The sequence below is a fragment of the Argentina silus genome, assembly GCF_951799395.1.
Source record: "Argentina silus genome assembly, chromosome: 8".
Lineage (NCBI taxonomy): Eukaryota > Metazoa > Chordata > Actinopteri > Argentiniformes > Argentinidae > Argentina > Argentina silus.
The window spans coordinates 2,969,441-2,984,483 of record NC_139662.1 but is presented as its reverse complement, the minus strand read 5'-3'; the positions used below and the strand labels follow the sequence as shown (position 1 = coordinate 2,984,483).

The window sequence follows — 15,043 nt, the reverse complement described above, 5'->3', positions numbered from 1 at the left end:
ACTCTCGCTGGAACCATAAAGAGAGATCAAGAGGTTTGCTAGGTATTGTTGCCAAATATAAAACGTCTGATCTTATTAGATTAAGAAAGATAACTTCATGTTGGCTCAAAACAAGGCTTAGAGTGAAAATATTTTTTTCAGAGAACAAGCTTTTTTTGCTCCAACAAATTATAGCCTCAAATGATAACAGGAGCAGTGGGGGTACCCCCCTCTCTATAGACCTGGTGGTGAATCCCATTATGTAAGAGCAGGAGATTAAACTGAAGGCATCTGAGGTATTTCAGTGGCCTTCAGAGAATGCTCTGCAATAATAAGAAAGTCCAATTCACAAACCCCCTATGCCTGAGCCGCAGTGGGTAACTCCACTGCCTATCACTTTGATATATATGGTTCAAGGAGGAATGTGTAAGCAGCCTGGCACCGTCGTGTAAACCTGTACTCTACCAAGACCATGTTGTTTTAACTCTGCCTCCAAGCCCACGGAAATCCATCCTGTGTGTGTGTGTGTGTGTGTGTGTGTGTGTGTGTGTGTGTGTGTGTGTGTGTGTGTGTGTGTGTGTGTGTGTGTGTGTGTGTGTGTGAGTGAGTGAGTGAGTGAGAAAGAGCGAGAGAGAGAGAGAGAGAGAGATCACTGAGTCACTGTTTTGTTTAAGTCTCACTGTTTTGGGAGATTGTGAGAGATTGTGCTTGAGAGAGATTGTGCTTGTCTGTGTGTCTACTATCTGGTAAATGTTACAAGAGTGAGTTCTGGGTCTTGTATACATTATAAACAAACGGGTGGGTCTTAGGACTTCATGTGCTCTGGCTTTGTTGTTATTACATATCATTCCACCCGCTGTTTTTACTCAACCTCAGAATTCTAATGGACTACTGCTTTTCCTGCTGCACTTCATTACAGCAAACCCCTGAAATGGGTGAGAGAAACAGAGTTTTGTTGAAGTCTCACTGTTTTGGGTAAAGGAATTGTTCAGGGTGGCTTAGACCCGCTAGTGTTTAATCTATCCACGTTACACATACCTAGCCAAGACCCTATACACACACACACACACACGCACGCACACACACACACACACGCACACACACACGCACGCACGCACACACACTCCCACACACACACATACTCATTCATTCATTCCCAGTCTTTTCCTCCTCTCTATGTTCGATAGAAGAATCTGTGCGATTTCCCTGCCTCTCTCTATGTAAGCATCTCTAAGAGAAGTGACACACATCTGTTGCTCCAGCTGGAGGCAGCATGAGAGAGACGATGGGCGCTCCACACGCTTAAACCATTAGTACACGCTCACGGGGACGGAGAGAGAGAGATAAAGAGGAGGTGGGTGGGTGGACATCTGAACAAATGTGTCAGAGAGGAACGAGAATGAATGTCGAACATGCGGTGGCATTACAGGGAAAGAGGGGCAGAGGTACACACACGCACGCACCCACCCACACCCACACACACACACACACACACACACACACACACACACACACACACACACACACACACACACAAACATACACACAAAGTACACAGCACTTAATCACATTCAGACATTCAGAGAGACACACATTCAGTTGTAAACACACACTGACACACATACTGTAAATACACAGCTAAACACACAGAGACGCAACAGCTGACGTGAGTATGTGTGTATCACTGACCTCTGACCCGGGCATAGCAGCAGCCACACTTGGCCAGGACTTTTCGGAACAAGTGTTGGCAGGCGCAGCCCCGGTGATGGTGGCCCCCCTTCATACTGTACCCCTCTGGCTGACTGCAGGGCTAGCAGGGGTGGGCATGGCCCGTCGAACACACACACACACACACACACACACGCTTGACGGGGTGATCCTGGAAGTGCAGTGTAAATCCCAAAGACAACACAGAGGAACCAGAAGTCCACACTCAGATCAAGTCCACAACCAAACTTGAAAAGCCCCCGAAACGAGACCCAGCCCAGAGATCCACTCTAAGGTTTTCATCCGTAAAGCAGAGAAAAGACTTCACGGTTGTCATAAGATAAATTATCCCTCCTTTCTCTTTCTCTCTCTCTCTCTCTCTCTCTCTCTCTTCTCTCTCTCGCTCTTTCTTGGCTGAGCTCTTGCCTCTGTTAACTGCCTGGTCAAATGACAGACTGGAAGAGTGCCTCAGAGAGAGAGAGAGTGAGAGAGAGAGAGAGAGAGAGAGAGAGAGGGAACAGAGAGAGAGGGAGAGAGAGAGGGGAGGGGGTGAGAGGGGTGGAGTCTGCAGCTCTTGTGGCTGGCTATTCCAGGATAAGGTTCCCACTCCCCCTATTTCCTCTCTTCCTGTCTGTCTGTCTGTCTGTCTGTCTGTCTGTCTGTCTGTCTGTCTGTCTTTCTCTTAGCTCCAGCCTCAACTGTTTTATGCTGGTATTATCCTCTGCTCTTCTCCCCGTCCTTCTCCTTTGCTTGTGTTATTTGTTCTCCTGTTTTCTACACTGGTGGACCTCACTTTGGCAGGCTAATGCACACAAGGGCTCTCCGTAACCCAACACCCCAGGCCAGCTGAAATGCCATGCTCTCTGGTGTCAGTTCAAAGGAAAATAAAAAATAAAAGTGTAAAGATACATCATTATATTTGGAGTGCTATGTTAAGAGGTAGGTGTCATCCCCTTCCTGTAAGTGGGTAATGGTGTTGTTATGTTTGTTGATCGTTTACCGTTCATGTTAGCGTAGATCTTGGTGGGCTTTCCTGAAAATGGCGATGGATATTGACTTTTGTGTTCGTTTATGATAGAGGGGCCAACTGGGAGACAGCCTTCTTTTTCCATGGAGCTGGAGGCTCAAATTTCACAATGTTGGCATTCTGTGTGTGTGTGTGTGTGTGTGTGTGTGTGTGTGTGTGTGTGTGTGTGCGTGTGTGTGTGTGTGTGGTAGTCATTCACCCTGACATTTCAACATAAACAGTGGGAGAGCCAAACCAAAAGACTTCTGGAGTGCAGAATGGTTTAGTAAATCTATCATAAATCTAATGGGAGCTTTCAGTGAACATTACATTACAGTTTTTATTTTTGAAGGGTTTGGGGGCATGATGCTCAGTGAGTGAATTGTATGAGTGTGTGATATATACTGTGTGTGCAAACGGTTTTCTGAATGAGTCACTGTGCTTGTGACTCTTGGTATGGGTTAGCAAAACTGTGTGTGCATGTGCATATGCATGTGTGCATGTGAATGGGTAGGCTCATGTGTATGTGTGTATGATCTGCCACAACTGTTGGGACTTATCTGGGCATGGTTGTGTGTGTGTGCAAGTGTGTGTGCAAGTGTGCATATGTGGGGTGCATATCTTACCGTGGGGGTGAGTTCCCTGTGGTAGCCATCAGTACATGGAAAACTACTGGCCACTCACAGTGCATATTGCAATACAACAGACTCAGTCATTTAGCCGAGGGGAAATATCCTATTTGACCGTGTCTGTTACCATATCAACAATTTCTATTTCTATTTTACACCGCACTTATGAAGTCCTCTCCAAAGTCACATGTTACCGTAGTGTACATGGAGTCCAACTCATGTTCAAACCACGGGAGCATGATATATATATATATATCAATGGTTCAAACATTGTATCTGACTTCTTGGTCTTATCTTCAGATTAAATCATAATTAATTTTGCAAACTGCTTTAAAGGTCCAGTATGTAGATTTGAGCTTTAAAATAGTGCTAAATTGCCATGATAAATCAAGAAATGAGATCACACGATAAAGAACATTCAGTGAAGAATGTTATTTTTGTAAAAAATCTGGTGTTGTTCCTACTTATTTTATGTTTTGTTTGTTTAAAATGATATGCCCACAATTGCAGCTATTAGAACATATAGCATATGTACATTTTCAAATGTTTAGTGCAGCCAAAGAGGGCAGCAAAGTGCAAAACAACATGCTTTACCTTTAAGGAAGCAACTCCAGCAATGCAACATGTGTGCATGAATCTGTAGTGGAGGTAATCAGTAGCCTTGCCTGAGACCTGAACACATACATAGGCTTTCGCTTAGTGGAACATTGGACAGGCAGAAGGCCCTGCTACATGGGAGACCCGGGTTTGAATCCCAGTTGGTCACATACAGTATATAAGCTTCATGACATGTAATATGACTTGAGACTTGTTGACATTAGCTCCCAGTGCCCTGAGATCCCAGTGATTCATCCCAGTTTCAGAAGCGTCACGGCACCAGCTCATGTTCCTCTCTGAGGGCACAGTTGGAAACTAGAGAAGCCTGGGTACTGCCTGCCTGCCTGGCACACAACACCTCAGCCCAGTCAGTAAACACCAGGAGCCATAAGGTGTCTCCTTTTCTGTCTCAGTGGGCATGGCTCCTACCCATCTACCCATCCATCTATCCCTCTGTGACAGGTGCTGATGGAGGAGTGCCAGTTTGTTCCTGCTGACTGAAGGATTGGGTCTGAACAAACAGAGATGCCACCCACACTCACACAGACACAGACACACACACACACACACACACACACACATCTATCTATCTATCTCTCTCTCTCTCACACACACACAGACACTCTTCCCACAGTCTCCCTCTTTCTTTCTACCTTGTTCTCTCTCTTTCTCCAGCTCTTCTCTAGTGGCTCTCTGATGTGTCTGTGTGCATTAGCTGCCTTCCACTGCAGTGGCCCTGCTGAAGTGATGGTACATTGTGTGTGTGTGTGTGTGTGTGTGTGTATGTGTGTGTGTGTGTGTGTGTGTGTGTGTGTGTGTGTGTTTGAGAGAGAGAGGGGGGGGGGGGTGATAGGTAGAGAGAATGATGAAGTGAGCTGGAGAGAGAATGAGTGAGAAAAGGTGGAGTTGCCTTCAGAACATCAAAGTGGATCACATATAATCGGAGATTCCCCTCCAGCAACAACCACAGTACAGTAGAGTTATCAACTCTCAGCCAGGTAACACCCCATCTACAAATACACAGGAACACACTACTGAGCCATCTCTCTCTATATACACTCAACGGCCACTTTATTAGGTACACCTTGCTAGTACCGGGTTGGACTCCCTTTTGCCTTCAGAACTGCCTTAATTCTTTGTGGCATAGATTCAACAAGGTGCTGGAAACATTCCTCAGAGATTTTGGTCCATATTGACATGATAGCATCACGCAGTTGCTGTAGATTTATCAGCTGCACATCCATGATGCGAATCTCCCGTTCCACCAGATGCTCTACTGGATTGAGATCTGGTGACTGTGGAGGCCATTGGAGTACAGTGAACTCATTGTCATGTTCAAGAAACCAGTTTGAGACAATTTGAGCTTTGTGACTTGGCGCGTTATCCTGCTGGAAGTAGCCATCAGAAGATGGGTACACTGTGGTCATAAAGGGATGGACATGGTCAGCAACAATACTCAGGTAGGCTGTGGCTGTAATACTGTAATTACTATTACTGTAAGTACTGGCTGAACTTTGTTTTGTAGTTGCAAGGCAACCTCAACATACATCACCACTGGAGCCCAGTTTATATCATTCTCTCAATAGTACATAAGACTTCTGGACAGATGAACATTGACTTTGGCGTCAGAGCCATGTGTAAAGTCATGAATGTCAGTGGAAGTATGGAAAAAATGCCCCTTCGCTGGGCTGGAGGATTCCAGGAAAGGAGAATAAGGGTGATGGCAAAGGGGGATGTGAGGTGAAGCGTATATTAACACCCATACATCTCTATTCCTCCTCTCTCTCTCTCTCTCTCTCTCTCTCTGACTCTCCCTCCATCTCCCACCACACGCACACACACTAAACATGATTCATCCACACACACACACACTTGCCCAAGCTAAGCATAAACACAGATGTGGGAAATCAGTCACCCGCCCCTGAGCATGGCGATTACGGTGGATTGGAAAATCTATACATGCACGTACTGGAATATGCAGCTAAGCCCCTATGAAAGCTCACGATGAATGCCTGTGTTTATCTCTTTTCCATAGGAGCGGAGTGAGGCATCATTAATCTATGGGTGTTGTATATTCCGTTTAGGAGGGTAGTGAGAGTGAGTGACTCAGTGTAGAGGAGACTGGTTGGAATCAAAATCACCTGTTCAGTTCATTTTTACGAGACACCACAAATCTATCTGTTGCTACACATCATGATCCACATGATGATGTTGCACACACACATTCTTTATTCTCTCTCTCTCTGTCGCTCACTCCCCCCCCCCCCCCCCCCATCTTTCTTTCTCTCTCTTTCTTTCTCTTTCAGAGCTGAACGCCAATTAAGGCGAACCGGCATCTCAGGGGGGAGGTTTTGGCAGGGGGCCTGTGTCTTCAGCCTGGCCCTCTCGTTGGCTGGGTGCTGCTGTGTTTACTGGCCCGTCTGCCTGTCCTGTCCTCAACTGCTGCTGCAGAGAGCAGGCCCAGAGCAGTGAGCACAAACAGAAACATACAGAAACACCACCCACGTTTAAGGAAAGCACCCTATAACTGAACACCACCCTTCTACAAACAGTACACTTCCAGCTCTAAGTCAACCACCACCCACAGACACACATACAACACTAGACCTGGCAGCATCCACCATCTCTCACTTCTGTTTCTCTTTTCCATTGAATGTCGGGGTGTAATCTGTGACGTCCTGAGCTGGACACCGGAGACGTGTTTGAAGTCAGATTTTCCCTCCTCTCCCTTGCCCTGGAACAAAGGCTTACAGCCACATAGCTCGCTTGTTCTCTCTCCTTCACTGGGACTTGTCTGTGTATCCCACACCAGTACTGTGTGATGTGTGCTGAGGTGCATAGGCTGATGAATGTGGCCAAGGCTTAAGTCTGAACCCAAACGCCACCCAGAGGAGGGAACAGTAGCTAAACATTGGCTAATCAGCGGCCAAACGCTGGCCACACATGAAGAGGCAGCCCAGCCTTCCTCCTGACTGCTTATGAACATTGAATCTATAGTTTACATTCTACAGCACTCACTCAATGGTTGTAAAGAAGTGGAACTTGCCAATAGGCTTTCTTCGGATTCTGGCCTATTAGGATGTGCTGTGGGGTACTGTCAGTGGCTCAAACATATCCTATTCATCCATTCCTATGCACATGCACTACACAAATGAACACATACAAGTGCATGTATAGGCACACACACTCTGTACTGCCAGACAGTGAATATGGTAAATGATCCTCTTGACTTTGTCCTCAAAGGAGGGGAGTGAGCGCTTGGCCTCGTGTGCCTCTCGGAGATGCTCAAACAAACTATCAAAGGTATCTGAGGAGGTATTGTTATTCATCTCGGCACTACAGAAATTCTTTCATTTCCACCTCTGCTGGCTATTGTAGCTGTCTTGCTTTGATCCCTTTGAGTATTTTTTGGACTCATGATTCTTTAATGCTACAGCCAGGGCTCCATTCTTATAATGAGGCATCTGAGAGTAATTTCCTCACATGGTTTCTCCTACCATTGCTATGCAGAGGACACTCAACTCTTTCTCTCTTTCCCCCCTTCTGACTCACAGGTGGCAACACATCGTCTCTGTGTGTCTTGCAGACATTTCTGCTTGGATGTCCGCCCACCACCTCAAGCTCAACCTTAACAACCTTAACAAGAGCTGCTCTTCCTCCAGGGGATAGCCTGCCCTTTCCAAGACTTCTCTACTGTGACCTCCTCCCAGACAGCCAAGAACCTTGGGGTGATCCTTGACAATCACTTATCCTGTGTGGCGAACATCACAGCGACAGCACGCTCCTGTAGATTCGTCCTCTACAACATCAGAAGGATACGTCCATTCCTCACTAGAGAAGCAACACAACTCTTGGTCCAGACACTTGTGATCTCTCGCCTTGACTACTGCAACGCACTCTTGGCAGGGCTCCCCGCCTCCGCCATCAGGCCTCTGCAGCTCATCCAGAATGCAGAATGCAATGTCTGGTGTTCAATCTCCCCAAATTCTCCCATGTCACCCCCTCCTTTGCACCCTTCACTGGCTCCCGGTAGCAGCTCGCATCAGATTCAAGACCCTAGTGCTCGCCTACCGGGCGGCAAAGGGAACAGACCCTACCTACTTGCAAGCAATGGTCAGCCCCCAAACCCCTGCCCGGTCACTCCACTCTTCCACCTCGGCTGGCCGCCTGGCACCGCCACCTCTACGTTGATGCAGCAGTCGCACTATGCGGTAACAGCTTTTTACTGTTTTCACTTTCATCTGCTAAATGCCATGAATGTAACATGTAAATGTATCTCCAAGAGCATCTTATCATCAATGATAGTCATACCCCAAAATGAAGATGAATAATCATCAGAGGGCCCAAATGTTCCAAATACTTTGTGAAGACTCTGAAGTCTGTTGCTCTACAGGCATCACATCGCATTGTACAGGTTCACTCTCATAGCAAGTAGTACATATGAAGGATTTAGAGAACTGTGAATCTTTACCATTTGGCCCATTACATATTCCTTGCAAATCTGAAGGAACATACCCTGTCATCTCTACTAATATTGTAACTCTTACTTTGTCTGTGTAGACAGAGACATATCGTAATACCACTCTTCCTAAATCAATATCTAGTATTCATGTTTCATCAATATGGATTCTGCGAGGGTTGAGGTTCAGGTTCAGGTTCAGGTTACTTTATTTGTACCCGTAGGTAGATTTGTTTTGCAGGAAACAAGTCATCCAAGTTGACACACATTTTAGAAACAGCACATACAGTAGACAAACATAAATAAAAGTACTCCAATCGTCACAAAAAACTAAAGATAAAATAACTTGCAATGTTGCTACGACTTGTTTATCTGAGTGATGGCTGCTGGAACAAAGCTATTTTTATACCGCTTTGTTCTGCACTTTGGGACTATAAACCTTCGTCCAGAAGGAAGAAGCTGAAATTCATTGTGCAAAGTGATAACAAAAAAAAGAGGTTACATTGAGATATGCAGTGTATGTATCCGGCATGTGTGCGTGTCTGTGTCTGTGTGTGCGTGTCTGTGTCTGTGTGTGTGTGTGTGTGTGAACACTTTGCCATGGTTACTGATTGATTGCAGCTTCCTGTCGTTAGCGTTTCAGCCTGACAAAGACAACATCATAAAACCGAGTGTCACACGTACACTCACCGAGCACTTTATTCGAAACACTATATAATACTGGGTAGGGCCTCCCTTTGCTCTCAAAACAGCCTCAATTCTTCGTGGCATTGATTCCACAAGATGTTTGGAAACATTCCTTTGAGATTGTGATCCATGATGACATATTTGCATCATGCAATTCCTGCAGATTTTTCAGGTGCACTTTCAAGCTGTGAATCTCCCGTTCTAGCGATGATTGATCGGTATTAATGGGCCCAAAGTGTGCCAAGAAAACATTCCCCACACCATTACACCACCTCCACCATGAGAAGGTGTACAGGTGTTCCTAATAAGGTTCTCGTGAGTGTATGCTCATCCATCACTAGGGTGTATGTTACGAAACAGTGGAAACCCACAGTGTGTGTTTGAGCTGGGGTAGGAGAGTGGGGGACAGGGGGTAGGGGAGTGGGGCACCCTGGTGAGAGTTCTGAGAAATACAACCAACTGTTCTAGTCTAGAGAGAGAAGCCGGCACTGGACTAACACTGTGCAGTTATTTGAGGAAGTGAAGGGATATACTGTAGCAGAGGGAAAGGAGAACAGAATGAGGAGACAGAAGGAGAGACGAGAGAGGAAGCACAGGAAGAAGATGAGGGAAAGGAAGGAGAGGAGAGAGGAAAGAAAGAAAGGAGAGCGAGTGTCTTTCCTGGATGCCACTGCTGGGTCTGCATGTGATTTAGGGAACGCTCAATACTGGCAACGTCCCTTGATCCCTGTGAAGCCACTAGAAGGCATCTTGTTTCTAATGTGTAACAGATGGGTGATCTCCTGTGTCCTATGAACCCCAGTATGAGAGTAGGGGCCTCATTTTTCCTCCTTTGCCTCCTCTATCTCTTCCTCCTCCTCCACCACACACACAGCAAGGGATGAAAACATGACTCTGACCTCTACCAGCCCGGACCTACCCATAGCACGATACAATCACATTACATTACCATCAGCACTCACTCGGGCATCTGAATGTTTAATATTAATGCTTCACAAGTTACCTTTACTGCTTAACCTGAATGTAGTTCTTGTAACGGAAAGGTGTAAATATTGCATGTGGTGTCAGGTAGAAAGTATCAAGAAACAAAAAAGTGTGCCAGCAACAATAAAAAGACCTTGGGACTGGCGTGACTTAAACAACTGCCCAGCTAACACACTCGAATCCACACACACCCATGAATGATGCACATCTGCACTTTTGCTCTAGTAAGGCATGAGCTAAGATAATATTTGGGTGCATTAGCTTCGCCAACATAATCCGTCTAAGTAGGGCCATTACAGATAAACGTCGCTGACAGCTTCCTCTGTCTCCCTGTACGTTATGTTCTGCACAACAGTTAGCGATTTGGCCACATGGTACACACTCTACCACCACCCGGCCCCCCAGGTCCAACTACAAAGCTCCTTTTGTTCCATTGCATTCAAGGAAAATGGGAATGCACGCAAACCTTTCACATCTAAATCAGAATGGGGTGGGGGGCTAGTTCAGCTAAATACATTTCCCCATCTGGAAACTGTTGCAGACACACAGCCTCGCTCTCAGCTTCCAGCTCTCCTCTATGGTGCATTAACTAGGCCCACCTCCCAATGCTATCAGTGCTAACAGTGCAGATGTAGGGCAAGGTTTGTTAGCATCCTATCATCAAGCTTCAACTGACTCCAATCTGATAGTGGACCTCCAGATGACTTGCATGCAATTTGCAGTGTATTTTAGGAACAGTTAAATACATAGCCTACACAACTTATGGCTGCTGGAGACTGAGATTCTAACCAACAGTTCCAAACAGTCTATATAAAACGGAAATAAAAAAAATACAATGTAAAAAAGCTCCAAAACTGCCTGTATATGAAGGGTCAAGCAGCCTGTTTTGGACGTCACTCTAAAGAAATCAGAGATCCTGAGTTGTGGAGGAAGCAGGAGAACATTTGTGGATGTTTGTTTATAGGTTGGGTCAAATGGTTCCATGAGGCCAGACTGGTTAGGTGAGGCCAGTGTTTGGACCAAGGTTTGTGGATACAAAGACTGTCCACCATGGACAAATGAAGCCTTTCAGGCCTTACCTGTTCTATCTTTCCCTCTGTCTCCGCTCTCCAGGTTGTTGTCTCTGGACCCCTGCTCCCAGTCCAACCCCTCTGCTGGGCCCCATAGGCCCGGGTCTGCCCCCATCCCCTCCTCACTCACTTGGGGGTCCGCCTCACCGCTGTCTGCAAGCTGAACATAGAGAGGGAGGGTCACTCCTTTGGAGGCTTAAACAATTGTAAGACTATCCAATGTCACATACTGTATTCTAACATTCATACTATACCATAATGTATACCATATGTATACATGTAGTACAGAAGAATGGTAAGGGAATGACAAACAAAACAAACATTACACACCACAAAGTGGAGTTGAAGCATTAGGCCTGCGTGAATTTGTTTATGGTGAGATGTCTTAATCGGTGCTACTCCACTTCCTGTGCTTGTGAGACATCCAAGATTCCTCCCAAGCACTGAAGAGGGACCAGCAGCACCCCCGCTCTCTCTCTCTCTCTTTCTCTCTTTCTCCTTCACCCTCCATATATCTCATTCTATCACTCTCTTTCTTGCTCTTCCTACTTCTCTCTTTCTCGCTCTCTTTCTGGCCTCTCTTTCTGTGTGTGTGGTTTGCCCTGGCGAGGCATTTATGACAAGGTCTAATTTTGGTTGATCTTCTTGCAGTGGATGTTTTGGCTGGTATCATTGACTGATTTTGAGGGTTCAACTAGAAAGGACTTGGTTATGGTATGCATGCTCATAGATGTTGACTCTTTGCAGTGGTCTCTCTTTCTCTCTCTCACACACACACACACACACACACACACACACACACACACACACAAACACTGATCTCTGCCCTCTGATGAGATTAAGAGGTCATGTCAATATGGTTCCTGGAAGCATCTCACAAGTGATCACTGCTATAAGTGCACCTATAAATACAGGCTCTTCTGGACACCTTCCATGTATTGATTTCCCTGTTAATTTTTTTTTTACTTACAAAAGCTGAGGTGCTGCATCTTTTTTATTGCTCTTTATTATTTATTTCTATTACATATTCAGTCATTTCAAGCTTGAATTCCAAAATATTACAAATGAATCACCTTTATGACTGGACCAAAAACATACATCTACCTCAGATTCACATGGTCTCCATAGCTCTGTGGAACCAAGGAGATGAATATGAAGAAAGTAATGCAACAGATTTAAACAACTCTAATCACCACCACCAACAAAAAGGTTTGTGTCACTTACCCACTGTTGGTTGGGCAGAGCCAAGGAAGTCAGCATGTCTGCCATAGCGCCTAACATTTGGTCCGTCTGTCCCCGGTTCTTCTGAAGAGCCTTCATTCTCATCCAAAACCCCTCTTTTCCTCTTTCACTCTCTCACACTTTCTTTTTCCTCCTGAAATCCTACTCTTTGTTGTTGTTGTTTATGCTGCTGTCCTCCACTTCTCCTCCCTCTTTCTCTCTCACTCTATTTTCTCCTCCACCTCTCCAGAGCGTTCTGCCGGAGTTTGGAGCCGCTGCAACCCGCCTTGTACTGGACTGACCCGCAAGAAGTCATGCATATGAATAATTGATATTGGAAGAGGAGAACATGTTTTTATTTGGACGGGGAGCGTGTCAGGCTGTTATGCAGCACTCTGTCCTCTCCCTTCCACACACACACACACACACACACACACACACACACACACACACACACACACAGAGGTGGAGTGACCAACTGTGTTCCTCACACAGACGTTCCTCCTGTCCGCTTGGTCCCTTCAATATTATGTTCCTCCTGGGCACAGGGCCTGAAGATTCCTCTGCAGAATAGATCCCTTACTCTTTTTCGTTTAATCCTTCCTCAGCCCTGAAGCACTCAACTACTTGTCTTTCTCTTTTCCCATTGTCGAGCCTCCTACAGTATGTGTGAGCACTGACCAATCTCACCCTCCTCAGAATCTGTCTGCCGTACTCTTCATTGGCTATCTAGGATTCCCACCCCCTCCCCAAACCTCTCCTCCCTCTTACGATCCATCTCTCTTTTCTTATCCCTCCCTTCATCTACCACATCTCCTGGATTTCCCCCCAATGCCTCCTTTCCTTCATCTCTCCTTTTGTTTCTCCTCCTCTTCTCTTTTCTTCATGTTCCTGACACCCCTCTCTCTCTCTATCATTATCTCTGCTCTTGTCTTAGGCAGTGACACATAGTTTGTGTGAACTCTATGAGCTGGGCAGACCCAAATAAGGCAAACGCAGCCCAGAGAGCACAACTCCTCCATTTAGAGGAGCCTGTCATAAATTACACAGGCTGCACACTGGAGTACTTAGTCGACGTAAGATCTGGACTGACATAGAGTAAGGAAGAAGTGGGGCTATCGTTGTGTCTGTACACTGGGGGGACATGCACTGAAGTGTGCAGTGATGGTGTATTTAGGTTTACCACATGCTGACGTGACGTGACGTTTACCTTGAGACAGGACAAGGGTGTGTGCGTGCATGCGTGCATGCATGTTGTGTGTGTGTGCTTTGTTTACGTTTGTTTTCGTGCCTCAGGTGCATCAGTCAATTGTAAAAGTTTGTTATTTTACATACACACAACCTTTCTTTATGCCTTCCGCTGGAGACCAGACAAAAACGTTGCTCATGCCTCTCTCACCGGGCCTTGAGTCAGGACACATATTTACACTAGAGAACTCCAAATACAAGTTTGATTGCTCTGCCCTCTGCCAAAACCTCCTTGGCATGGTCAAGATTTAGGGTTGATTCCTTTAGCAGACATCCACTAGTGAAGTGTAGAGACTCTTTAAAACAAGAGGCTGAGTTATGACTGAGTGGAGAAGGGGAGGAGGGGAGTCAGACACATAGCTGAAAATAATCTAACAGAGCCCCTCAAAGCCTGAGGCCAAGCAGTGTTAAGATTGGTCCTGGAAAGACTGCCAAGTGTCTAATATTAGCTCTTCACATGGCTGTCTTTAGAACTGGTTTCGTGGCTAAACTTAGTTCTCACAGGCCCCCTCTCTCCATCTACCTCTTTAGGCTCAGCTGTGCACTGTGTTGATATGCTGGGGCTTCCCAGGGGAATGTAAGGTCTTATGGGGTGGACAGGGCATGGCCAGTTGGGTATGTACACGTGTCATCGAATCTAACATAAAGGACACTATAAAAAGTGCATTCAGACTACAGAATCACCAGGGAAGGGAACATTAAGAAATGTATCATTTGACTTGGAAGATCTGAGGAATCTTCCTTTGGATAATATCTAAGTAGAATCCACATGCTTAAATGGATTTAATCATAGGACAACCCATTGTCTTACTATGCAACACTCTGATGCCACTCTGGAAGCTAAACACAAACCAACTGTTGGTTAGAGTATGTTGACTGTGCTCTGCTACCCCCCTCTGGTTATGGGTGCAACTAACCTACAGGCTTTTGCTTTTCATGACATGAGTCATGTGAGTTCCTTCTATTTGAGCCATTTAATACCTGGTAGGTATTACCAGTCATTCCACTTCTCTGTGTGTTGTGGACAGTAGGGCTTCTCAAGGCTTCTCTCAGTACTCTGAGGTGCAGTGGTGACTGACTCTCCTCCTCCCTGCCAGCCCAACTGCCTTTTCCTATTTCCTATGCCAGCCCAACTGCCTTTTCCTTACTTCCTCCAGACATCAGATATATTTTTTTTGCCTGTTCTAATCAACTCGTGTGACATATCCAGTCACAAATCAATTCTTCTTTCTGCTCTATGAACGTCATTCCACATTTTGTGTCCCCAAGATACAAATGGATATTTTTGGAGTACATTTTGATGAAATACTAAATCCAACTCTTGTATCACATGTATTCACCCCTTCTTTATATTTCTGAATGTTGAAATAGCAGTGCATTTTTCGAGAAATAATTGCATGGTTTTACCTGCATAGGATACCCCCCAATTTGGCCTGTCCCCACATAATTTCATTTA

General features: G+C 45.7%; 1 protein-coding gene across 3 annotated transcripts in view; it reads right to left on the bottom strand.

Moving 5' to 3' along the window:
• arhgef25a (Rho guanine nucleotide exchange factor (GEF) 25a) overlaps positions 1 to 12,698 on the bottom strand; it is a 41,142-nt gene extending 28,444 nt beyond the window's left edge. For 2 of the 3 annotated variants that reach the window (XM_083674884.1, XM_083674885.1), the window contains exons 1-2: positions 12,343 to 12,698; positions 11,128 to 11,278 (exon numbers count right to left, since the gene is read on the bottom strand). In XM_083674884.1, the coding sequence (XP_083531010.1) occupies positions 11,128 to 11,278; positions 12,343 to 12,444 (253 nt within the window). In that variant the 5' untranslated portion in view covers positions 12,445 to 12,698. Of the gene's footprint in view, positions 1 to 1,668; positions 2,070 to 11,127; positions 11,279 to 12,342 lie in introns of those variants that run through there. The other variant, XM_083674886.1, reaches the window with a different exon arrangement.
• Between the last annotated feature and the right edge of the window lie 2,345 nt (positions 12,699 to 15,043).